We start from the raw sequence: 24,627 nt of genomic DNA on the forward strand, positions 1-24,627 counted from the left end.
ATCGCCTACTTGCCGCTCTCCTGCGCACACGCACTACCACCACTGCTGTCACTTTCTGCTAGTTTGTCGGTCAGTGGAGTTTATTCAAGGTTCGATCAAGGATTCCAGATCTATCAATAGGTTAAAAAAAAGGAAAATGGAAAAGGAAAAAGAAAACCAACAAATGGTTGGAATATCAACTGCAGGTGGATCATGTCAAACAAAGAAAATGGACAGGAAGGAAGGGCAGGAAAAGAAAAGAAAATAACAAATAAACGTGCAGGTCTGCCCAGATGGGAATCGGAGCACAACGAGTCGGTCACCTCCCTCCTGCTCTGAATACGGAGTACGGAGTAGGCAACGCAACATCAGGTACCAACAACCGCCCCAAGTCCCGGCGCGACCATGAACTACTGCAAGTGTGCATGGCTGGGTGCATCCGCCAACCACCATCAGGAACCGGCCAGCAACTCCCGGCATCAGCTGTGCGACGAGGATCTTCTGCTCCGCCTGCCTTGTCAGGGCTAAAAGCAAGGTGCTGATAGGACAGTCCAATGCCTGGGCCGGTCTCTATCTAGCATCGGGTATAACTACTTACAGTGAGGTATGCACATAACTCGCTGAGTACATCTGTGAGGGACAGGGACGGGAGCATATCAATCGCTGGACCCAGTGGAGCCTGTCGCGCACAAATGGCTTGGCTCACGGCGACTCTTTGCTCCTGAATGGCCGTCGTGGGATCGATGCAAGAGAACTACTGTTCGGGATAACCGTGGATACACAGACCATTACGTCTGCGCTTATCGTACAACCCTGAAGGGTGAACTTTTGGGTTGCGAGGATCAAGCCCAGCGGATCCGGTCACTCCAGCGTGCGGGATTTCGAGGCAGGTATTATTATTCTGATTATACATTCCTCGGACACATCGATCGTTATCGCCGTTGCGTGTGTCCGACCGGGAAGCTCGACCGTGTGGTGAATCGGATGCTAAATCCACCCACGCGCACAGCCAACCTTCCGCCAGTGCCAGACTGCCCGGGGGCGAAGGAACACATCGGAGTACCTGAATAGGGAGGTAGATGCCAACCAGTGTTCGGAGATGGTCGCGACCAAGCATGATTGGATGACCAGCATCGCAGCCTTGGAACCCATGGAACCGAAAATGTTAGAGCTGGAACTGGATGCTGGTTCCTGAAAAGGGGAAAAGGATGCGATTGTGACCGAGGTCCTCCTGAGTGCTTTTCACCTGGATAAATTGCAAAGGACTGAAGAGCATACCAGACCCTCTTGAATAAATAGCCAACTGATTAGGTGGATACGGAATCTTCGACATGATTCTGGATGCATTTACCTCCGACAAAGGAGAGAGTTCTGGATGGGGATTCGAAGAGCGCCAATCCTCATCCTCCCACAGCGACCCAGTCACCAAGACTCCGTGAAATGGCCCGGGGTTGGACTGAGGATCCATGTGGAGCCGAAGCCATGACGATAATCCGGTGCCAGAATTTACGCTTGACCGGTCGACACCCCGGACAGGGCCAGAGATTAATTTTGAGAAGGCAAACTGATGAATGCTAATCAAAAGTGATTGCGATGAACAGCATCCTTATATTGTCGACACATGGAATGTCTCCCACCATACCCAAAGGAGTAAACCCACACGGTCAGAGAATCGATAAGACAAAGGCATAGATAGATGATCCGTTTCACCAGTTTTCATCCACAGCGCTAGTCTAGTGCCTACCCAGTAGTGCCGACAGGGCTACTCCTCCGTCCGGAGTACAATCAAGGAAAAGTGAAAAGTAAAAAGAACATACCAGACCACCTCAGGCCGCCACCAAACACTAAAATATGTGTATGTAATTCAATCCTTCCTTCCTACTTCTTTCCACTACTGAACTAGTTAATTCCTTTAAAAAAATCAGGTGGCTACGCTACGACTGCAGAACTCGAGCATATTTTCATCATATTCCCTTTTGCTTAGCGAAAGCAAAGCAACGAACTAAATACCCCTAAAGAATAAGAGGCAAATAGAAAGGGCAAGGAAAAGGAAAAAAAAAAACAAGGAACGAAAAAACTTTCCAATAATGGTTCCTTACATGAACCCTACTTCCCCGGACATGATTGCCAGCATGATGATTGCATTTGCTTTATGTACTATGTACTGATGTATGTAGGTGGGTGGGTTCGCCAAGCGTCTTACTTGCGTAGATACCTAGTATCTTAGGCTAGCTAAGTTGGATTCTAGCATCGGGATTTGGGGTTGGGTTCGTAGGTAGGGTTGTGGATGGGATATGGATATTTGGGAAATGGGAATAGGTAGGTAGGTGGTTAGTTATTAGTTGTAGGTTGTAGGTGGTGGTAGATACTGATTACTGATGACTGGCTACGTTAAGTCCCGCAAGAGTCAAGACCAAGTGGACTGACCGAAGTGACTGAGATGACTAGGTGGAAACGTGCCGTTGGCAGGGCGGTAACTAAACTATTTCCAATTTGGAGTACCTAATTTATCCTGATATAAGATATAGAGTAGTATCCCGTGTGTAGGACCCTCGTATGTATATGAAAAGAAAGGGGTATGAGTGTGAATGAGTATGTTGGCAACCTGGTGGTGATGGTGGTGAGTGACTTGAGTCAGTGGGCAGGTGTGTACTGCACTGAACTCCGTACTGTAACTATCGTCTCCCTTCCCTTCTACTTACTACCTACTACCATGAAAGAATCCTCATGACTTAAGAACCAGATGCATAGTAACTATTATAAATCATGTCTCTAATCTCGTATTAATAATCCAACAAGATATCTAATTAATTACCTTACCTTCCCGGATACAATCTCCAACTGAGTCAATCATACTAATAATAATAACTAGTGCCCAGGCCTCCAAAGTGATGAATGAATGCCATTGTCGGGTTGGGATTGGCATGTAAGGTCACGATAATCTACTACCCACTACCCTATACCCTACTAGCCTACTATCTATCTAGGTAGTAAGTAGTAAGTGGCAGTAGTGACTGAAGGCTAGACCATACCGACCGCTGCTACTCCGTAAAGTAAGTAACCTATAGTGTGAGTAACACCGTTTCATGATCCCTCCCGGGCCTACTGCCGCGGTCTAAGAAAGGGGAGAGCCAATCAATGGGGCAGAACGACACCTCGGCAGTTCGGCCAGCCCAGCCCAGCCCAGCCCAGCTGAGTAGGGAAGGTAAATTTAGGTTGAGACCTAGACTCCCGTCCGCCCGGCCTCAGCCCAAAATAATGCTAGTGAGTACTCCGTAGTGGCTATTCTTGTTTCTTCGATGTTACCATGGACGGATGTAAACCCAAAGGTGATGAGATCGACTACGGATTGTGTTTGTGTGTTGCACAAATAGCACATGGCATGGAGACTACTCCGTAGTTATGGTCCATAATAAGTGACCTAACGGTTTCTAAGTACGGAGTACTCTTCCCCATGATTCTATCATTAGATTGACTAATCTTACTGCTGTCGGCGTTAATCCCCGCCATGGTATGACGGTACCTTTGTACCCTACGCTCTTACACAAACCGAACGTATGATGTTCTTTGTCCCGTTATCCTGCGTAACCAGCAACTCGAAGCTAGGGATTGGCTGCCCTGGAAGGTTTGCATCCGTGCAACATCGCCTTGGCTCCCGTCCCATCCAGCCTGTGGGCGACGCTGTCGTGGTGTCCCTGATTGGTCCAAGAAATCACCGGTGAGTCGTGAGTACCTTTCGACGCTGCAGACAGTCGCTCGGGATCGGCGCTGGCGACGTTGGCTGCAGTGTCTGGAATGGTGTGTTGTTACACAGGGGCAAGGAACGGCTGCAGCTCAGGTACACAGTTCATGCCCGTCGTCGCGTTAACAGATTGCCCGTCGTCAAGAATCCTTTGTCGCCCATCGCCCCTCTCCACTCGATCGACAGCTGGCCCAGCACCGCTCGCCCGTCACGCTTCATGTCCTTCTGCAGGGTCTCCAGCCCGTCCTGCTGCCCTTCTTCTTGCTCGACGAGAAATGCGACCTGCAGGACATCCCGCGGGTGTAAAGTCGGTGGCTGCGGATCTGTTTGATCCGGACCCTCCAGATCCCAGTTCAGGGAGACGGCCTTGAACGGAGGTTTCGGGTTGAGCCTCGTTTGCTGTCAAATTTAGCACTTCGTTCAGGGGATTGCGCCACTGCTATAAATATCCCAACGTACCTTGACCACGACCGGACCATCACCCACATTCTCCAATTGGGCCTCGAGCGCAAACCGGAGCAGCCGGGTTTTCCCATAAGGCCCCAGGGACTTGTTCTCAACTTCCAACGGCGCCAATTCGGAGGATTTGGTTCGAACACTGAGGCAGGGCTGTGCAACAAATTGATAGAGCTTGCGAAAGGTCCTCACGCGCCCGCTGGCCGCTTGCGCGTCCGACCCAATCAGCGTCTCCGTGTAGCTGACACTAACCGCCAGGATGTGATTGCCTTCCTCCTTGAGATCGAACCGCACGATTTTCTGTAGAGAATGTCCCTTTTGTATTCCATCCCGCGAAGCCGTGTCTTCGGCCGGTTCCAAGTCCAAGGCCGCTACCTGCGATGGCGTTTGCATCTCTGCCACGATCCGAACCGACGTGACAACGCGCGAGGTCTCCTCATCGGGTAACTCATTGTTTGCGCTCAAGGTGCATGCGAAGGTCTCACCGACATACGCCGACCCGAAAGCCGGGGGTAGTGTTAACTTGTGGGACGGTCAGTGCAAACACAGCGAAACCCGGATGGTCTCCGTACATTGGGAGTGAGAATGTACTGGTCGTCGACATTGTCGGCCGGATAGCTTAGCGATGCTTTGCCCGAGATCTTCGTATCCGATGTTGGCAGAGGGTATTGGTAGGATAATGAAGGCCGCGATAGCCTTACACGGTCAGGACGAGTGGAGGTCGGATGGGGTTCGTTGCTTACCGCAATACTGGACAAAATCAGCCAAGGTCCCGCATCAGACAAGTTCCCCGGCGGGGCGTACCTTTGAGAGAGACTGCATGTGGCTCTTTAGGGGCATCAGCGCCCGATAGAGCGCGCGGGCGTGCCATGAGGGATGGGATCTGTGTTGAACCAGAGCTGGAGCGGCGTCATTCGGTCGTTATCAGCGCGGCACTAGTGACAGGCAAACAAGCCAAATCGGGCAAACGCGGCAAACCTCCGCATCGCCCAGGATTGAATGTTGACAGCTCCAATCTGCGCCCCACGGAGACTACGGAGTATGAAGTACGCAACACAGTGACACCCTAGAAACCGGCTGATGGCTGGGTTCCATCGGAGAGTCGCAAGTTGTTGGTTCCTGCTACACCCTACCATCACCGTTAGGGTCTGGCCTGATTATGTCATAATCGGATATCTTTGCTTATCGGTTACTAGCGGCCATTGACTGCGAAGTACAGACGCCGCCACCACGCCCATGTCTGGACCGATCAGCCATACCTCAGCTGTTCTCCTCTGTCCAACTCCTGAGATTGAGAAGTTCTAGGTTCTGGATCCACGATGGGCGCGGCACGACCTACCCCCTCTCGGCAGCAACATGTTAGCCCCTCTACACCGACGCGCACTCGAGTTTCCCGCCCAAGAACTGTCGCAAGCACCCTCGCATCGTCAAAGAGAAAGCGAACCGCAGATGAGCAGACGGTCACTTCAAGCGCGTCAACGAAGAAGCCTCGTCGGTCGGCTCCAAAGGTCCCAACATCAAATTCTATTGAAGTTGTTGACTTGACCGGCGATACCCCCAGCCCGCCAAGGAAGAGAGCGAGAGCGCAAGCGCAAGCGTCAACATCAACTGACGAGCCAGCCCCTGAACGTCGCGCCAGAAGATTTCGCGCTCATCCTCCTAGGACGTATCTGGAGAGGGCGGCGCGTGCACTAACCCAGCGGTAGGTCTGCGCCAAGATCCCGGCCTGACAGGAAGCTAATGTGTTGTTTTCCGCCCGCAGGATGTTTGTTGTTGGACATACTGTCACCGACGTCGATGATGCTCCTGAAGTGTGTTTCGACATTGTCGGGACGACTGGTAATATTTACAAGACGACCATTGGGAAGGTGCCCACCTGCAGCTGTCCGGATGCTCAAAAAGGGAACCAATGCAAGCATATTTGCTACGGTACGTCAACCCAGTACTTTGACACTTATCCGAGCCAATCATATTTTTCTGGGTATCATTACCATGGCTGAGATGCTGACGATTATGGTCTATGAAGTTTTAGTGAAGGCCCTGAGAGCTCCTCAGCATCTTCAATATCAATTGGCATTCTTGTCGTCGGTAAGTTGATCATATTCATCAAATGGGCTGCGATGATGACAGCCCTGTAGGAGCTTCGGGATATATACCAGGGCTCTCCAATTAGCCGTGAGCCTGAAGTCGAGGAGAATAAGGATGGCAATAGGAAGCCGATCGAAGGAGACTGCCCCATTTGCTTCATGGAGTTCGAACCCGACAAGGAAGAGATAGTCTGGTGTCGCGCAGCATGCGGGAACAATATCCACCAGACCTGTTTCCAGAAATGGGCCGCCACCCAGCAAGCACAGGGAGTCCGATGCGTTTACTGGTACGTCATTCCAAATGGCTACACGAAGCATAGCTAACACATACACTGCAGCCGTTCTCCCTGGCAAGCGGATACATCTAACATGAACCTCGACAAACTGGTGAAACAAGGTACCATCTCTTCAGATGGATATGTCAACGTGGCCGACCAAGTCGGCCTCTCCGGGGTGCGCGGTATGGAATCAACTCTGTGATTTCCCTTTCTATACATTCTCCGCCTGTACTCAGGCGGATGCTGACTGTTGTTTAGACTATTCAACCTATCACTCTTTCTGGGTGCACCGACAATCGTATCCTTATGGCTCGCGAAGAGGTAGGAATTCGTGGCGCTACGGGGGGATGTAAGGCGATCTTATTATTGAAATGCGTCCCGACGGGTATTGGACTATCTTTAGCTTCCGTCTGGCACGGTGAAGAACTTGCAAAGGTGTTCTGGCGTTAACGGATGAAACTCATGCGTGGGCGGGTATCTCCTTAAGGAAATTGTAACGTCGGCTTTCGGACATATTATTACTTTGCTATTCTACTTCCACTGCGCAGCACTCCATACATTAATCCCACTTGACACAAGAGAAAGATGCGAATGAATGCAAGTACCAAGTATGATGAGATGGCAGCTAGATGTCTATCAACTACCTTCTAGCCTCAACGCACTTCCAACTCAGATCTCATCTAGATACTATTTGTCGATCCTTATCCAAACAGATCAGGTCATTTGCAGTCGAGTTATACTCACCTTCCCAGGAACGCCCACAGGCTAGTTGGTTAGTATATACCATCAATCATCGGGCGAGTTCACTCGCCCACTCGCCCGCCCGCTCGATTCCCGCGCTCCACGGGCGTGCGTGCGCAACGAACATCCCTCCCCTACCCTCTTCTCCCTTATCCCGTAGAGGAGGCCAACCAACCAACCAGCCAACCCATTCAAATAAGATACTAGTAATATATATCCCTAGCCCATGTATGCGAGACACATAGTGTCCCTATGCAGAATCAAGTTTCGGAAGCAACCATATTCATGATCATCCAGTACCTTTGACGACGCGATTCCCCCCACGAATGACAGCCACGCTGACTGCTTCTTCGCCTGTCATCCACGAGGGCATCTTCTTTGCATCGACGATGCCTAGGTCGGCGAGTTTGCGGAATCCGCTGATGATGTCTGTGCCGGTGAAGGTGAGGGAGAGGGTGGGTGTGTTGGTTGTGGGTTCTGATGTGGATGTAGTGGATGTGGTGGAGGTGTGTGGGGAATCGAGGAGTCGGATGTCGAGACGGTCGAGAGGGGCGGAGGATAAAGAGCCGGAGGTACCGAAGCGGGATTGGACGGTGAGGGTGCGCTTTTTGGCAGTGTGTGGGTCGGTGGTGGTGGTGTTGGTGAGAGGACGCTTGGGGGCTTTGGAGGTTTCGGAGTCGGTGGGTTGGTTTTCTTTGTGGTGGGAGGGATGGTTCATGTGTTCTTCTGGGGTGACGGTGTCGGAGGGACGGGGGTCCAGTGGGCTGCCTTCGAGGGCCGCGTCGGCGAAGATGCTGAATGCGCCGTTGGAGTGGTTGGAGCGGCCGGGGCCGCGGAGGGAGAGGAGGGCTTGGAGGCTTTTGGCTGTGAGGGAGGTGGCTTTGAGGTTGTAGCGTTGATGCGGGAGGGAGAGGGCCTTGGGGAGGGCATCGCGGACGAGGCGTTGTAGACTTCGCGGGTCGGTTGCGACGGCGTGAGGGGATGTAGATGCGCTGGCTTTCGAGCCGGGGCTGGAGGCGATGGATGTGTATAGGTAGGGGCAGCTGTCTGGGAAAGCGACGTAGATGACCCGCGATGCATCGGTCAGGAGTTCGGCGGCCTGGCGCGGGTGTTCGTAGGGGGAGTTGGTGACGAAGATGCGGAGGAATGTGAGAGGGAGGGAGGTCGAGCGGGAGAGGTAGTAGTGTGCTTTTACGAGCGGCGCGATCTGTTGCTGAAGGCTGTTCAGAAAGGTCGAGGCGTGGACGCGCGGGACACATGCGGACAGGTCGGCGTCTGGTGGTGGTTGGTTGCCAATGCGAGCAAGCTCCAGGGCGGTCCATCGCAGGCTGGAGGAGTGGTCGTCGATGTAGCGCAGATCGACCATGGCCAGTTGGCGCAGCGTGATGCCATGTCTCCAGTCGCCTTCGAGGATGCGATCAATGACTTCGCGTTTGCCGCCTTTTCGCAGCTGCAGTTCCTGGTATGCGTTCCGGACGTCGTTGACGGTGCGCTCTGCCGGGTAGGGACTTAGTTCCTCGTCCTCCTCCTCTTTCTGGTCTTCATTCTCCTGGAGATATGGCGGAAAGGCCTGTATGCTGCGATCATCCAGCCATTGGAACGCGAGATCCAGCAGTGCTTGTCGGGTGAGCTTGCCAAAGGATTTGACCAAGGACGGCGTGGAGGAGGGGATGCGGAGATTGCTGGGAAGACTGGCGGTGGTGGGCGCGCGGATGGATTTTGGACGGGCCATTACTTCTCAATGAGGATAGGCCTAGCAGGCAGGCCGTCGAGCATTATCTCGCCAGATTGGTTGGGGATGGGTAGTGGTGGATGTGATGGTGGTTCCACTTGAGCTGCCAGTGCTTGGATGCGGCGCGAAAGCGGCTTTGCGTGTGGTTCCTGGGGCATCAATAACCGTCACGTGGCGATAGGCGTCGGGGTTATCTTAGCCCGGCCGGCAGCGCTTGGACTCCCGCAACGAGGCCGGAGTTCGCCGTCGTCGCAACGGAGTACAGAATGGAGTACGGAGTACGGAGTACTCACTACACAGTAGGTACTCTTCTGCCATAGTACCTCTTAATGTTCAAAATGCATTGCAGACCCGACCATGGCATGATGACTGGCTACACGTTTGATCATGCAATGCATAAACATTCATCCTCCTGCAAGGTGGACAGTCAATAGGCTCATCGCACTCCGTACCATATGACGAATGCCGGTGGGATTCATCCTGGCGGTTGAGTTGGCGGATGTTTTTACTCTTTCTTTCCATGAGCACTGCACTTTGCTCCTTCTAGCCTGGTGCGGTGATGAATAGAGGAGCGGGTTATCCTCCGTAAGCAGATTATTGTTCGCCAACCGCGCGAAATCCGAGGCTGAACCATACTACGAATCGCCAAGAGGTCAGCTCGAGCCAACCAGAGCGGCGATCGCAGGCGCCGTACCAGGCAAGTATGGCGTACCAGACTAAGTGCGAGGGGGCTGCTCAATGTGACTTCATGAATGTAGCCAGATTCGTCTCTAGGTTCACCCGGTTTCTGCCCCTAAATCCCACCGGCCAGGGCAGAGTCTCAAGTGTGATTCCGCGTGCCCGACTTCGGCCGGCAAGAGAGGATGACTCGGCTTCGATGTCATGAGGCGGAAAAGCGTTGTGCGGTGGCAACGGGAGCCGCCCGGTCAACCAGCGCAGGTACTGTATCCAGAACTGTTCGATGGAACGTACCTCGAGGGGGAATATATCGGATAGAAACTATGATCAAGATAAGATCTGGAAAAGAAAAAGGATAACGGTTCAATGGTCGCAAGATGATGCAGGAGTGCGACCAAACCCGGCCCAGGCGTAGGCTAGAACTGCCGTAGGAGGTTAGTTAGTCACCGGTATTATTCACCCCAGCGCCATTGTCGCGGATGGGCCGATAACTTAATAATCCAAACCCTTTCTTTCCCTCTTCTTCCTCCTCCTCCACGCCCCGCCCCGCCGCAAATTCCCACTCTTTTCTCGTCTCCGGCCACCCGCGCGTCCCACAATCGACTTGACCAACTTCCCCTCAACTCTCTCACGCCCTTTCTTCTTCTCCTGCCTCGCCTTCGACCCCGACAACCCGTCGCCTTTCACGCTTGCGCCCCCATCGATTGGTCCGACACATACGACAAACCTAGAGGGTCGCCTCTGAACGGGCTTGAATACTTGGTCGACACATCACGACGAAGTGCCCGAACGAAGAGGGATCCCCAGACGGAAGACTACGGAACGTCATCTGAGAATCCCCCAGTTCCATCGCCAGTTTTCACGAGAATAGAGGCCTCCGCAGCCTCAATACTACATCATGTCCGAATTCAACGGCCGTCGGGCCCCCAACTTCTCTCAATACTTAGACGATCTCAATGCCATCCCTTCGCCGTACGATCAGGCTATTCAGCAACAGCAGCAGGACTCGTACAATTTCGATGCCGAACTGTCGCTCTTCACCAACACCGAGTTCTTCGATTTCGACCAACTCGGCGATCTCAACCTGCCTACCTTTGATGCGATGGAGAACAACTCGGTCAAGAAGGAAACCGCGCACGGTATCAACTCGGATATGGACTTTTTGAATCTCCTGGGAGGTGAGTTCATGCCGTTTTCTTGAGCCCAGCAGTTGGAACCCTCGGAATCAAGCTGGGTGGTTGCGGCAACAGCAGGCAACGGCTACACCATTCTATGGGAGCTGCTGCTTGGATCCGCCATCGCTCTGGTCTTCATCCTTGGTTGTTGCGTTTTCCCTACCTTGAGCCAGCCCTCCGGCGGCGCCAATTTCCTCTTTCCCTTTCACTGTGCGAATTCTCTGCCCTCTGGAGCCTTGTACTAGCGGGGGATGTTATACTACTATACTATCCCTGAGACACCAAGTGCTCCTTCCGCCGCGCACCTCATCTGCACGTTCTCTCATTGGTTCGCTTCCTGCATGGGACCCTTTTCGTCTGTGCGCGATCGCAGAACGTGCAGTAACCTTGCCGTGGCGTGGATGACGCCAGTTGCTCTCGCGATGGCGCCATCCCACGTGACTCGTGCATGGTGGGAGGTTGCATACAGACACTGCTTCGTGGCACAGGTCGAAGATCTGGGCTCGGGTCGATGCCTTTGATGCAGTGCTTCACCCCCCCATCCGCCCAGCTTGAGGCCCAACCCCCATGTCGATCCCTTATCATCATTGCAGGCCTTTAATAGACCCTGGACTAACCTGCTCTAGAAGGGTTCGGCAATGTCAACGACATTTCATCCACCATGAACTCTATCAATACGCAACCCCTGCCCGTGCAAAACACCCAGTTCTCTGCTGTCCCATCCCTGCCCAATGGTCTCAACATCAATACCGCTCCTAGCCAACCGGTCTCTCAGCCCTCCCCGCAATCGTCCGCGGCATCGTCGCCGTCCGCGGCTGCCACCCCGGCCCCAGCCCCCACTGCGGCTGTTTCCGCGTCAGCACCCAAGCGCAAGAACACTCAGAAGACGGCTGCCATGAGCGTAGAGGAGGCTGCGCGCATTGCTGCTGAAGAGGACAAGCGTCGCCGTAACACTGCCGCCAGCGCCCGGTTCCGCGTGAAGAAGAAGATGCGCGAGCAAGCCCTCGAGAAGACCGTCAAGGAGACCACGGACAAGAACACTGCGCTGGAGGCCCGCGTCACCGCTCTCGAGCTGGAGAACCAATGGCTCAAGAACCTCATCACTGAGAAGAACGGCCAAACCTCCGAGGAGGCCAAGAAGTCGGAGAACGACATCGCCGCCATGTTCAAGAAGTTCCTGGCCTCCCAGCAGCAGAAGGACACTGAACGGAGTAGTTCCGAGTCCAAGATCGGCGTGGGCACGATCTAATGCCCAAGTTCTCGTCTTCTTGTCTTCGTGCTTGTCGATTTGAGCTTTGTAGATGATGTTTATGCAAACTCAGTGATTCTCCCATCTTTTTTTTTTCTTATTTCTTATCTCTTATTTATCTCTAATGGTGTACATGAGGGGATGGCGTCACGGTGCAAGGGAAGGATACCTACTAGGGATCGAATCGTCGGTAGCACGAGTGATGTTTATGTCTTGAAGTACAAATCAAACCCAGCGGACTGTTACTCGCTCGCGCGCAGTCCCGGTCATCAAAAAGTATCATGATAATGAATGACCATATATCCCACTTCCAATTACTCCCTCCGTAGACCGAATATAAATCAGCCTATTCACGCACAAAATGTAATGTAGAGCGATCACACTCCTCCCTATCATATCATAACATAACAACTAACCAGGAAAACAACCCAACCAAGGACTACTACCACGTAGCGAGTTATGCTCAGCCAATCTATGAACCGAAAAACACACACAATATCTCGAAATTACTTACTCTCCACACGTAACCATTAGTCTCACAGAGAGAAGAAAACGATTCCAATATAGATGCTGATCCGTTAATAATACCGTATCGTATCCTCCGAAGTAAGTGTAGGAATTTCCCCGTATTCTAATGGATGATGAGTGTTGACTGTCTTTTGTACTCCGTCATAATTTGTTATGGAATACTCTGGGTAGGGTTTGGTACGTATGTCGTACTACTATGGAGTGTTGATCATGATATTGGTAGTTGTAAACTACCGGATTTGATGGAATTCAGTAGGAGGGGGTGTATGCATAATTAATATTCTTTGGATGTATCACTGTCGTCTAGCGGCTCAGTTTTATTATCAATGAGCAAAAAGACACGGGGTGTACTCCGTATGTATCCGTTCATCGAGAAGAATGGAATTGTACTGCATTGGAAGAAAGGTATGGTACTCTGTAAGATGATGTGTGCATGATCTGAGACACAAATTGAGATAACAAATACAAACGGGTATGAAATGTAGGAGTGAAACAGACCTGAGACAGAATAAAGACAATGATAGCATCCATGCATAGGGATATCAGATAAACCGGCCGCCCAAATGAATCCCTTTCCGTTGCCGTGTCCCGTTTCACCCGCGCTGATCCATCAAAACAGATGAAGGAGGAAAACAAAGCACACATGTGAAACTGAACAATAGCCAGGGGAGTGAAAAACAAAGCAAAAAACAAAAGCCAAACTCCACTTAGCGCCGCATAGCAAGGTAGATGGGGTATGTAGAGGGTCTGGATTACCCTCCCGTGCATTAGTCATTACTTAAAAACAGAGCAGCAAAGCAAAACAGGGTCTCTCAATCTGTCATGGAATATCTTATCTTGCGTAACTTCGTGGCAGGAGAAAAGTCTTCATTGTGGTGGGTGGGGGGAAGAGAAACATCGGCTTCAGCCCATGAGTGGGGATTGATACCCGATTCCCTCCCTACTCACCAGACAACTCTCTCGTCTCGTCCGTCACCACGACTTTGGTTTCGGATTCATCCTCTTTCCTCTCGGTCAGTTTTTCTTCGTCGCTCTCCTCACCATTGATCTCGCCCCATGCTGAGCTGCGACGACTGATCCGCCCCGTAGTGGGTATTGGCTGGCTATTCGCGGGTCCGGACCACGGACTGTTGATACCCGCTCCAGTGATACTGGCCGCATTACTGTCATGGCGACTGTGCGATTGGGCCGCGCTGATGATACTGGCGCCGTCTCCTGTTGTGGCACCTTTGTGGAAGCTGCCGCGTTCACCGCTCCCTGACAAGGGCGCGGTGCCAGACGCCGAATAGACGCTGGCGCGCTCCACACTGGCAAGGCCCACCAAGCTGGGTCGGTTGAGAACGCCCGGTGGGTTGAATGAAGATGAGGTTGATGGCTCTCCGACATTGCCGCTCAGCACGCTCAGGGGCAAACTCTCCCGGCTACCACCGAACACCGAGGACGGCGCCAGGGCGCGAACCGAGGCATTGGTGTCCAGCGAGTTTCTCCGGCGTCGCTTGGAGGATGAGGCGAGGGTCAGGATCGAGGCGTTATCGGTCAGGATATTGTTGGCGGTCGCCGTGCTATAGGTGACCGAATGGCCATGAGGGGCAAGGTGGGGCGGCACCGCTGTCGCTGGCGACGAGGGAAATTGGTGGGAAAACTGCACTTGTTGAGTCGCCGGGTTGTGCAGAGAATTCGTATGGGTCAGGCCGTGGTGCTGGTTCTGCGGATTGTAGATTTGTCCGGAGGGCGCTGCCGACTGCACGGTGGTCAGGGTGGTGGTCAGAGATCGCACCGACGGCGCCGGCGATGAAAAGGTGCTCCCCTCGCCTCCCCCCTGCGAACTGATGCCGCCGCCGGCCGTGGCCATAGTTCCCGCTTTAGAATATGCCGCATCGGATATGGCCGTGTCGCCGTTGGTCGAAATGGTGGGCGCGGTTGACTTGGCACTGGTGGCCGGAATCTGCTGCTCATACCCGGAGTATGCGAGGGAGGGTTCACTCTGAGAACAGGATCTCCGGCCAGAATCGCCACTCGCATCCGAAGTGTGAAAGTCGCTATTGTAGTCCCCGACGATGTGGGTAGTGCCGGACAGTGGGTAGGGGTTATTCTTCGAACTCCGGCTTTTGTGTTTGGGCATGGCATGACGCTTGTTGGACCAACGGTTGGCATTCGAATCGGTGGAATGCTTGAGACTCGCGAGTCGCTTCATCCAGCCGGAGAAGGGGTGGCGACGTCCATTGCGATCTAGACAATGCGTATGAGTAAAGTGGACGGGGTCGAACAAGGGTGTAGGGGTTGGATCAACGCACCATGCGCCCTGGCGGGCACTTCAGCCGTGGCCATTCTAGGCTTCCAACAATATCCCGGCAAGATAGCCAGCAGAAGTCAGGGGGATCCGTTCGCGAGACTACCGAAACCTTCAGCGATGTAAGCTCCGGGGATCAAGTGATAGACCGGTGATCGATCAGATAAGAGTCGCAGGGAGGATGTCTGAACGGGGGAGTCAAGAGTGGAGGGGTAGCGGAAGGGAGCGAGAGGGAGATCGGGCGGCGTGGAGGACAAGCAGTTGGGTGTCAAACGAAATCGTAGGGATCGTAGGAAGAAAAGAAGCGCGGAGAGAAGGAGCCGGAGGCGGGAGAAGGGGAGAAGCAGCGGAGGTGAAGGCGGCGGGCCAGCCAGGAGTTCCTCAGCACCGCCACGTGATGCCCGTCGGCCCAAAGCGTTCCCTTTCATGTCATTACTATCTAGTAACTAGTATCATTCTTTCTTTCTCTCTGGCCGGCTGCTTCCCCCCGCCTTCCCCCCCAACCTTCCCCGTACTGCCTGCCTCTTGCTTCACTTTCCTCCCGGGCCTCCACGCCCGCCTCTCGACCCGGCCAGTGGCCCTGGATCGTGCCAGCCTGACGAATCTGCGCCGATCTGGCCCCAATCCCGGCTTCCACTGCAACGATGCATGGCGCGTATCTCGCTAGCCGCTGATTCGATCCCCAGGACAGGGATGCGCCCGGCGAATTAAGTCCATCGGCTTGAGCCATCCATGACACGCCGACGGACGCTACTGAGTCCGGTGCATGTCATCCCGCGCTATGCCCTCGTGTTCAATGCTTTTTTCTTCTCGTGAGCAGCACCCTATTGGCAGCCCCCTGCGATTACCATCTACTCCGTGCACTCGACTTGGACCAGGGCCGGAACAACCTTGAAGCACGGTTCACTTCCAGGGGTTTTGGTTTGTTGGATCTCCCTCGGGCACAGACGTTGTAGTATTCCGTAACGATAACCCGGGCGCCAACGGCGGGGTGAAGGAGATGGAGTGATAGACAAGCCATGGCAGGTTAGTTCAGTCCTACCGGGGCGTGGTTCGTGCGCGTGCGCATGCGCTGTCAATCCGGACGGTTTCTATGTCAACTGCAGTAGTGAATAGTCTTCCGCTGGTTGACTGTAGTGTAGTCAGAAGCGCTCGAGCAACTGCACAAGGCCCTCTCTGGTCGGTATCTCTATGATGACCAGAAAACAGATACACTACGGAGTACTCCGTATGTCTACTGTTATCGCTCCTCTTGGCTGTCGTTATCGCTGTCGGGTTATCGCCACGTGACCCGCGACATCATCGCCGCGGCTTCCCCTGCTTGGCTTCTCCCTCTTCCTGTCATTGTCAACCGTCAACATGGCAGCAGCATATTCGGTTTTCTCATTAATTTGAGCCTTCTCTCCGCCTGCTCTCTGTGCACCCAACCTTCCAGATGGCTGCCCCGTGCTTTCTGACGAGCTTGCATGTCAAAAAAACAAACTCTATCAATCTGGAGCGGCACCACATGGCAATATGAGGTGCGTTCCTTTAGAAGACGCCCGATCAAACTACCGCCTTCTTTGCCATGTCTTCTAATGACTCCCGAATCCAACCTCTGCCCCCCGATGTAGTGGCAAAGCTCAAATCCTCCACGGCCATCACACACTTGAACGGGGTCATTGTGGAACTAGTTAAGAATGCCTTGGATGCAGATGCTCGCATCATCTACATTACGGTTGACTTCCTTCGTGGGGGCTGTATAGTCGAGGATGATGGGAATGGGATCCCACCAGCCGAGTTCGTACCCGATGGGGGACTGGGAAAGGCGCACCGTATGTTGGACCGTCACTGAATAGTCCCATCTGCTCATCAACGTGCAGATACTTCCAAATACCATTCAAGTCAGGACGTACATGGTCGCAGGGGGCTGTTTCTGGCCTCACTCTCTGCCCTCTCTCTGTTGACAATTACTTCGCATCACGTTCGCCATCCGAGCACAAATACCCTCACTTTTCACCACTCGACACCCGTTGCCCGGTTGATGCCCGCTCCGGGATACCAGGAGCTAAGGTTCAGCGCCCATGGCACCAGTGTCACAGTCAATGACCTGTTTGGGAACATGCCTGTGCGTGTCAAAAGCCGAGCTTTGTCTCTCCAGAGACCAGATGAATTGGAACGGCAGTGGGAGGAACTCAGGCACCTTCTCGTGTCATTTATGGTTGCAAATGACCAAATGGCGAAATTGGTGGTTTCCGACCCTCATAGAGTGAAAAGACTCGCAATTTATCCTCAAACCCGTGTGCAACTACGCGACGGGGAACTTGATCTCTCACGCATTCGCTCCATCCTAGCTCAGTCGGGACTGATCGAGGCCCAGAGTACTAGCGTCTGGGATATTGTATCGGCCAGCGTCGCTGACTTTTCCATTCATGCAGCCGTATCCCTAACGCCTAGCCCCACGAAGAAGGTCCAGTTTGTCTCTCTAGGATCAGATCCGGTATTCGCAAGGAACAACGCCAACCTGATCTATACTGAAGTCAACCGCCTTTTTGCTTTGTCGGATTTTGGAACTGTCAGAGGTTCTCCGGCCCGAGCTGTAACCGGTGATGGTGCTGGCCAAAGCATGCATAGTAAAACTATGTCCAAAACAGTTAACAAATGGCCTATGTTCTATATACGTATAAACACCCGTGATGTGTGGACTATTGACGGTGAAGGGCAGGACCTTCCTGAGTCAGAAAAGTCTCTTCAGCGCATCATAGATGTGCTTTCAACAACGATCAACGAGTTCCTAAGGCAGCGTGGTTTGCGCCCTCGAGCTGGAAAAAGGAAGAGAGGCACACCCAGAATACCATCGGCGACTACAAGTCCGCGCAATCTGGGGGCTAAAAGGCCGCTCTCTCCGGAGAGCGCAGCTTCCTGCACGGAAGAAGCTCTGCGCCATCAACACAAACTTCCCTCTTTCCGAAGACCGCCCAATATCAGTCACCATTTTGGTGACTGGACCAGGATCAAAAGTGCAAAGAGGGACACGGCAGGGACGCGTCTCCCTTTGCGTGGCCTCGAATCCAACTCGACACGCCGTTCAGAAAAAAGGTCTTCCGCGCTGGCTGAAGACCGTCCAGACCAGGAGCCTGCGCTCCCTTCTGAACATGGTGGCGATGAGGGCTCTACCATCGAGCCCGGTCCCTCTGGACAGCAGGAACCAGGCACGGATAAGGGAATACCGACTGGTACTCAAGAAGTGCCAGAGGTCGATACCATGGTGCCTTGGGTCGATCCCTACATGGGAAGAAGCCACTTGATCAATTCAAGGACTGGTCAGTCCATACTCGTCGGGCCTTCGGTGGAAATGGCTTGGACGCTGCGGCCCCGGTCAGCTGGCTCCCGAGCAGCGCCAAACCGGGCTCTCGACGGCATCAAGCGACCAAAGTCCGCACCTCTGCGTAGGACCGAGAACAAATGGATTGAAACTCTTTTGGACAATTGGATAAACCCGGTTTTTGGTCGCCCCGAGAAGCCTATCAATGCTATGGAAGCCAGTGCTGGTAACGAGGCAATTCGCCCGGGATCTAGTTCGCATGATCATCGGGGTGACCTATGCGGCCTGGACAGCATCGGAGTGTCGAAGTTTCGAGGCAAGTTACGCAAACAGGACCTGAAAACCGCAGAAGTCATCGCCCAGGTGGATCAGAAATTCATCCTGACCAAGATGCGAACTTCATCCAGTACTTCCCTTGGTGATCCGGCATCAAGTCTCATCTTGATCGACCAGCACGCAGCCGACGAGCGATGTCGGGTCGAGGGACTTTTGGCAGAGTTGTTCGCTTCTAGCGATAGCCCCGGTCGCATCCAGACCATGCCATTGGACCCCATCATTTTTGAGATACCCGCCACGGAGGCGTCTCTTTTTGGACGGTATAGGGAATTTTTCAGGTTTTGGGGTGTAGACTACACCTTGGAACAAGGACCCAAAGACGCCAACATCTTCATTTTTGTGTCTACTCTGCCCACACTTATCGCCGAGCGCTGCCGCGCCGAGCCCCAGTTGGTTACGGACCTCATCCGCGGAGAGATCTGGCGACGCGAAGAAGAGAACGGACGCGGCCGACCAGGCCTTCCAACCGGGTTGAGCGACCGAGCAGACACAAATCTAGATAAAGGCAGTTGGGTAGACCGCCTCGACGGCTGTCCTCGCGGGATCATCGACCTACTCAATTCTCGTGCGTGTCGCACCGCCATTATGTTCAATGATGTTCTGGATCGAGACGAATGCCAGAGTCTGGTCCGACGGCTCGCCGATTGCGTCTTTCCCTTTCAGTGCGCGCATGGTCGCCCATCCATGGTACCTATTTTGGATCTGGGTGCGGCGTTGGATCAGACTCCGTCCGATGAGGATGGAGATGAGTATGAGGGGCTGGGGTTTGTAGATGCGTACAAACGTTGGCAGGATGGGAAGGCTGATTAGGATATGTGTACATGCTTGTTATGCACAAGTTACCTTGAAGTAGATCCAGCCCATGAGATGCTAAGCGTTAGGTATACCATGCTACATGCTTACGATAGGCAAAGATATGACAAGATCCAATCAAGATCAGAGTGATCCATTAGTCAGAGACGACTCGTATGTTGCAATGTGGTATATACAGAAATAGTACAGGCTCCAGCCAAATATCCATCCAAGTCCGTGCCATCCAATCCATCCATCCAAGTCCGAATCCCTAACCAAGCCAAGCTAAACTAAACTGAACCCACACCCAGTGATGCTCCCATCCATCCAGAAGAGCAACCAATAACACGATGATGATAAGAATGAAAGTGAAAGTGAGGTAGAAACACAGGCCTCGTGACAGAAAGAAGAAAAGAATGTGAAACGCAGAGACGCACTCATGCCATCAGTCATCAATGCATCTCATCCAGCCCGAGCCGCGAGGCCCTTTCCGACCTGTATAAAACCCATATATATGTTTTACCCCTTTTGGTTTTCCCCGCCACCCCGGTGCATGCATGTACACACATTCCTTTTTGTTTCCCTGAAACCCCGAATGGAACAAAACCGTTGCTAGGGATAAAGATCACGAGTGCCGCCCAGAGTAATAGAAATTAAGGGATGTAACAATGAGAGCCAAGAAGAGACAAAGGTATACACAGCTGAAATGTGTGAAACATGAGAAGAAAAGAGGATGGAATAAAAATGGTATCGGGTGAAGTCCGTGAAACATGAATAGAAGTGACTGTCGTAAATCGTTAAGGGGCTGCCGTGAAAGTGAGCGATCGGAAGTGTTCAACCGTTTGTCGCGACCGACTTGGCCTTGGAAGGATGCGTCCAGGCAAGGAAGTCGAACTTGTCCTTGGCATTCTCCAAGATCGACGAGGAGCTGGACTCGGGCTGCACGTTGCGTGCCTGGGGCGCTTCTCGGGGCTCCAGGACCAGCGACCGGCGATAGAACGTCTGCAGGCTCTTCTCGCCGCTCGATCGCACACGGACCAGCTCGTTCTGCATCCACGCCTGCAGTTCCGGCACCTCCGTCAGCCGGTACGGGATCTGGAACCGTTGCAGCTCGCTGATGATCTTAGCCGTCTTCATGTGCTTGTCGAAGTTGATGACTGCCATCTCACCCTCATCCGTGGGCAAGTTGCGGAGCGGCTGGTTGCCGTGGTCCACGAACGTAAGATCCGTGAGATACGTCCCGACAAACGGCAGGCAAGGAGGGACGCGGTTCTGGAGCCGCTGCCGGAGGACGGCGTAGTTGCGTGAGACATCCACAATGCCCCGAAGGAACTCGAGGGTTGTCTTGGTTTTCTGCGACACCACTTCCCAGGTCCGCTTCAAGCGGGAGATCATGGACGAGTTCAAGGAGCAGATGATGGCCATCAGTGAGTCGTAGTTGCTGAGCTCCAGGCACTTGTTTGCAATCTTGACCCAGTGCTTGATGATAGCTGCACGCTTCTTGGGCTCTTCCAGCTGGAGAATCGAATCAGCCACCAGATGGGTCAGGTCCGTGGACAAAGTGGCCATGGCCCTGACGTTCACGGCCAATGACCCCGACTTCTTCATCCATTCCGTCGCCAGGAGCTCTTCGGGCAGAATAGCGCAGAAGATTCGCGATTCCTTAATGGTGAACTGACGGGCCAGTTCCATCGGATCAAAATCCAGGATGGAAATGGTGCCTTCGCCATTCTTCCACTGCTTAAGAAGGTTGACTTCCTTCTTGCCGAGGATGGGTGGTGGCAGAGGAGTGTCTGGGTGCACATATTGTGCAGTTGCAGTGTTGGTCTTTCCCATGGAAGAGACCAAACGGGGCACGACGGGGCCATGAACCCTCGACACCTTTTCGGCAAGCTCAGCCAGTCGCTTTCCTGCCGACGGAAGGGTACCCATGAGCGTCGTGTTGGCGAATTGCACGATATACTCGAGCGCAGAGTTGTCGCAGTCATGGCGCCAGTGGGATTCGAGCCAGCCTTTGAACACATTGTAGACGCGAAGACGAACAGGGCCTGCGGTGTGAGGAGTGTCCCCGATATAGTTGAATCGATCCACCAGGGTCTCGGCGAACTCCAGCGGGGAAGCAAACAGACGGAAGGTGAGGTAGAATGTCGACACGAACATAGCGTCCGGGGTGGATTGGTGAGCAGTCAGCTTTTCGACCAGTGCGCGCAAGCTGCCGCCCATGACCTGGCCATCTTTGAAGATCAACTCGTGCGCGTAGGTCTTCTCCAAGATGTCGGCTTCTGTTTCTTCATTTTCCTCGGCCAAGGTCGAGTGACTGATGCTTCCCTTGAGGGAGGGGACCTGGTAGTGATTGCCAATGTCCGGGGAGGTGGCCCGGGTGGATGTTTGAGACACACCACTCATCTCGGAGTCGCGGAGACGGCTGGTGAATGTGAAGCTGCTTCCATTGCTCGTCACACCGCGGCCAAAGGACTCACTCACGTCAGACTTTGGCTCGCTGTTTCGGTGGGGAATTTCAATGGGTTGGGTATCATGGGAGGAAAAGGAGAGCTTATCGAGGCTGGAAGAGAGGAGATTGGTAGAGGGGAAGGATGACATATCGGTGGCGGGCGTGCTGGCTCCACCACGCGATTGGAAGGAGGAGGGAGTCGTGTCGTCCGTCAGACCAGGGGTGGGAGGGGAGTATCGGTTGTTGATGGAGTTGGGAATCTGGAGAGGAGGGGGGGGCAAGCGCATGGACGACTCTTGGGGTCGACTCTGGTAGCCAGGCAAGCTGCTGGTCCTTTGGGGTTGCGGGGTTTTGTTCACGTCAGTTACCGCGCTGGCCGCAGGGGCCAATTCCTGGGGCATTGCGTCAAGCTCGAAATCACCGCACTCCTCCAGCATGAGCCGCGCTTTGGCCAGGCAGCTTCCGGCGGCGCGCACGCAGTCGGTGGCGGCATCCACCAGGCGCTTTCCTTCATCGGGCAAGAACACAAGCTCGTCATCTGGAGAATGGGCCGGTCGGAAGGCGTCCCGGGCCGCATAGACCAACTCCGATAGTCGCTCATACATAGTGTCTCTAGCTCCCTCGAGGAGCCCACTGCCTTGCGGGTCATGCTCACAGGTGGCCTCGACCACGGTCAGCAGTGCGCGGCAGGAGCGCACCGCTTGTTCCGTGGTCACCACCAATTCCGTTGACGAGCGCGATTGCAGGTGCAGCCCGATGAAGGACCCCAGAACCCCCAGGAATGCGTCGTAGGCAGCATTCAGTCGCTCGGAGGCGAGGTTGGGGTTTCGGGCAGTGGCGGCCGGTCCCGAAGTCGAGACGCGGTGGGAGATGGAGATTCGCTTGGTGGTCACGGACATCGGACGGGTCTGTGGCGAGTCGTCGACGCGAGTGGATGCTCGACTCATGTCCAATCGGCTGCGGTTCATGAGTCTAGACTCGTTGCGTTCCGTGTCGGCCTCGGAGGCGGCAGCTTCCGATATGGGGCCTGTCTCAGCAGCCGACGCAAGTGGGCCGGGATGGTGCGCTGCTTGCTGCTCTAGTTCGGCGATCGTCCTGCTCAGACCAACTTCCTCGTTCCACACGTCGAGAAAACGAACGCCTCGCGTCACAATGCGGAAGGCCTTCAGGAGCATTTCGTCCACCATGTAATCCATCTCATCCTGCGTGGCACTGCTGCTGCCCACATCCTGAAATTTCTTGGTGGTCCGGACTAGAGACGAGAGATCAGCCAGCAACGCCTTGCGGTTCCTGCGCAGACCGTCGTGGCTAGTCACCAGAATGCAATCGCGGGTGAGGCATTCGGATTTTTGCTGGGGCAATGTCAGCTCTCCTGCTCGACCACTGGCTTGAAAACTCGACACCTACCAGTAGATAGCGCACGCCAGCAATCAAGCCTCGCACAAGATCCTGATTGCCAGCATCATTCAACGGGGATCCGCAGCCGCCTCTGATAATATCCCAAAAGTCGGTCAACGCCTTCAGGAGTGGACGCATCGGTTGTTGGTCGTAAGCTTCGCAGTAGTTGGTGGGTAGCCAGCCCCGAGCCCCAGTATCTAACAGAGTGCCGTCGGCCCAGCCATTGGTGTGGACGGAATGCACCAGGACGATGTCGCCCTGATCCAGAGGTAGGGTGACAGTCGACGGGGAAACATTTCCGGATGGGTGGTAAGGATAGAATGCACGGAGGTAATTGTGGAAGACGGCCCTCGGCGCTTCGGTGTGCTCCATGCTGTCGTCTTTGGCACCGTAGGGTGTCAATGGAGGGCTCATCTCAAGATGGTGTTGAAAAAGACAGTATTGGTCGGTGTGAAAGTTGAGATTTCCTTTGTCGATGTTCAATGGCGCAATATGTCGCTTCATTGGTTCCTGCATATCTTCTTCCTGTGAGGAATTCGATTTGACTGTGATAGCCTTCCAATTGATAGGTCCAGTCGGACGCAAAGGTCAGAGACCAAGGCTTATGCGAGAGAAGACGCAATGAACATTCTCGCGCTATTCTGTGACTTGAGTTCAACGACAAAGGGTAAGAGAGCTTTCACGAAGACGATCAGTTGTATAGACAAAGAAGATAATCGAGCTAGTCGAGATACGATGATGTGTGTGGCTGTAATGCAATCAATATCTGTGTTCGTCGTCAATCATGCGGCGCTGCTAAGGCTGGTACGGACATGGGACGTTGAGGGTCTGCTTTCTACCAGAGTGCTGGCAAGGGCGTTGGGAGGATGTTTTGGAGGGGATGGTTCTGCATGTCTCCCGGGGAATGCCCGATTCTAGGGAGGGGAATGGAAGGAATTGCCGGGGAAGGGACAACCGGTTGCCAACGTACCTTGAACGCGGGCCTAGAGAACGTAGGCCAAAACGAAGGGAGCGATGCACCGTGTGTGTACCGTACAGCAGCGAAGTATATAGTAATTGCTCGTCGAGAGTAGTAACGGGGCGTATCTTCTGACACGAGACACGTTCACTGATGCCAGATCAAAACGAGGAGCAGTCGAGCACGAGGGATGAGGAGGTTCGAGGGCGGTTCGGCGAGTCAACAAGCCGCAAAGCAAAACCCGAGCGTGGCAAACAGCAGCCACTGCACTCCAATGAGGAAAACCTGCCTCGTCGAAGGGACTGACTGACTCGAAGGAGGACGGGGTCGGCTCTAAGCAAGGACCACGACTCGGCTCCGGACTAGATTTCGAGGGCACAGGACACCTGCGACAGTAGGAAAAAGAAACCGGACCGTGATGGTAACCTTTTCCTCCAAAAGAATTCGATCGA

The 24,627-nt window shown here is 53.7% G+C and overlaps 9 protein-coding genes across 9 annotated transcripts; 3 read left to right on the top strand and 6 right to left on the bottom strand.

Annotated features, from left to right (window-relative positions):
• Positions 1–86: 86 nt before the first annotated feature.
• BO80DRAFT_79730 (uncharacterized protein) lies at positions 87–596 on the bottom strand. Its single transcript, XM_025724796.1, has one exon. The coding sequence runs from the start codon at positions 457–459 to the stop codon at positions 196–198; it is 264 nt and encodes an 87-aa protein (XP_025580068.1). The 5' UTR covers positions 460–596; the 3' UTR covers positions 87–195.
• A 2,996-nt stretch (positions 597–3,592) lies between these two features.
• BO80DRAFT_79868 (trafficking protein particle complex subunit 13) lies at positions 3,593–5,272 on the bottom strand. Its single transcript, XM_025724799.1, has 5 exons — positions 4,982–5,272; positions 4,921–4,927; positions 4,750–4,873; positions 4,181–4,699; positions 3,593–4,120 (listed from the first exon to the last, which is right to left on the bottom strand). Exons 1-5 carry the CDS (start codon positions 5,046–5,048, stop codon positions 3,827–3,829), a joined length of 1,011 nt encoding a protein of 336 aa, XP_025580069.1. The 5' UTR covers positions 5,049–5,272; the 3' UTR covers positions 3,593–3,826.
• A 142-nt stretch (positions 5,273–5,414) lies between these two features.
• Positions 5,415–7,033, top strand: BO80DRAFT_79884 (RING finger domain protein). Its single transcript, XM_025724801.1, has 6 exons — positions 5,415–5,879; positions 5,940–6,106; positions 6,204–6,265; positions 6,316–6,551; positions 6,603–6,724; positions 6,801–7,033. Exons 1-6 carry the CDS (start codon positions 5,497–5,499, stop codon positions 6,893–6,895), a joined length of 1,065 nt encoding a protein of 354 aa, XP_025580070.1. The 5' UTR covers positions 5,415–5,496; the 3' UTR covers positions 6,896–7,033.
• A 517-nt stretch (positions 7,034–7,550) lies between these two features.
• Positions 7,551–9,367, bottom strand: BO80DRAFT_79878 (CENP-N/CHL4 family protein). Its single transcript, XM_025724800.1, has one exon. It carries the CDS (start codon positions 9,013–9,015, stop codon positions 7,573–7,575), a length of 1,443 nt encoding a protein of 480 aa, XP_025580071.1. The 5' UTR covers positions 9,016–9,367; the 3' UTR covers positions 7,551–7,572.
• A 2,128-nt stretch (positions 9,368–11,495) lies between these two features.
• BO80DRAFT_420945 (putative bZIP transcription factor (MetR)) lies at positions 11,496–12,431 on the top strand. The gene has a single exon (XM_025718487.1). The coding sequence runs from the start codon at positions 11,530–11,532 to the stop codon at positions 12,115–12,117; it is 588 nt and encodes a 195-aa protein (XP_025580072.1). The 5' UTR covers positions 11,496–11,529; the 3' UTR covers positions 12,118–12,431.
• A 506-nt stretch (positions 12,432–12,937) lies between these two features.
• On the bottom strand, positions 12,938–13,499 carry BO80DRAFT_79956 (uncharacterized protein). Its single transcript, XM_025724803.1, has one exon. It carries the CDS (start codon positions 13,411–13,413, stop codon positions 13,012–13,014), a length of 402 nt encoding a protein of 133 aa, XP_025580073.1. The 5' UTR covers positions 13,414–13,499; the 3' UTR covers positions 12,938–13,011.
• Positions 13,500–15,173, bottom strand: BO80DRAFT_79959 (uncharacterized protein). The gene is made up of 2 exons (XM_025724804.1): positions 14,940–15,173; positions 13,500–14,874 (listed from the first exon to the last, which is right to left on the bottom strand). The coding sequence occupies exons 1-2, from the start codon at positions 14,971–14,973 to the stop codon at positions 13,586–13,588; spliced, it is 1,323 nt and encodes a 440-aa protein (XP_025580074.1). The 5' UTR covers positions 14,974–15,173; the 3' UTR covers positions 13,500–13,585.
• A 1,114-nt stretch (positions 15,174–16,287) lies between these two features.
• BO80DRAFT_79972 (putative DNA mismatch repair protein (Mlh3)) lies at positions 16,288–19,596 on the top strand. Its single transcript, XM_025724805.1, has 2 exons — positions 16,288–16,749; positions 16,798–19,596. Exons 1-2 carry the CDS (start codon positions 16,503–16,505, stop codon positions 19,383–19,385), a joined length of 2,835 nt encoding a protein of 944 aa, XP_025580075.1. The 5' UTR covers positions 16,288–16,502; the 3' UTR covers positions 19,386–19,596.
• Positions 19,597–20,092: 496 nt separating this feature from the next.
• BO80DRAFT_79997 (guanine nucleotide exchange factor) lies at positions 20,093–23,876 on the bottom strand. Its single transcript, XM_025724806.1, has 2 exons — positions 23,227–23,876; positions 20,093–23,171 (listed from the first exon to the last, which is right to left on the bottom strand). The coding sequence occupies exons 1-2, from the start codon at positions 23,731–23,733 to the stop codon at positions 20,202–20,204; spliced, it is 3,477 nt and encodes a 1,158-aa protein (XP_025580076.1). The 5' UTR covers positions 23,734–23,876; the 3' UTR covers positions 20,093–20,201.
• Positions 23,877–24,627: the final 751 nt, after the last annotated feature.

This window comes from Aspergillus ibericus, assembly GCF_003184845.1.
Source record: "Aspergillus ibericus CBS 121593 unplaced genomic scaffold BO80scaffold_2, whole genome shotgun sequence".
NCBI classification, from domain to species: domain Eukaryota; kingdom Fungi; phylum Ascomycota; class Eurotiomycetes; order Eurotiales; family Aspergillaceae; genus Aspergillus; species Aspergillus ibericus.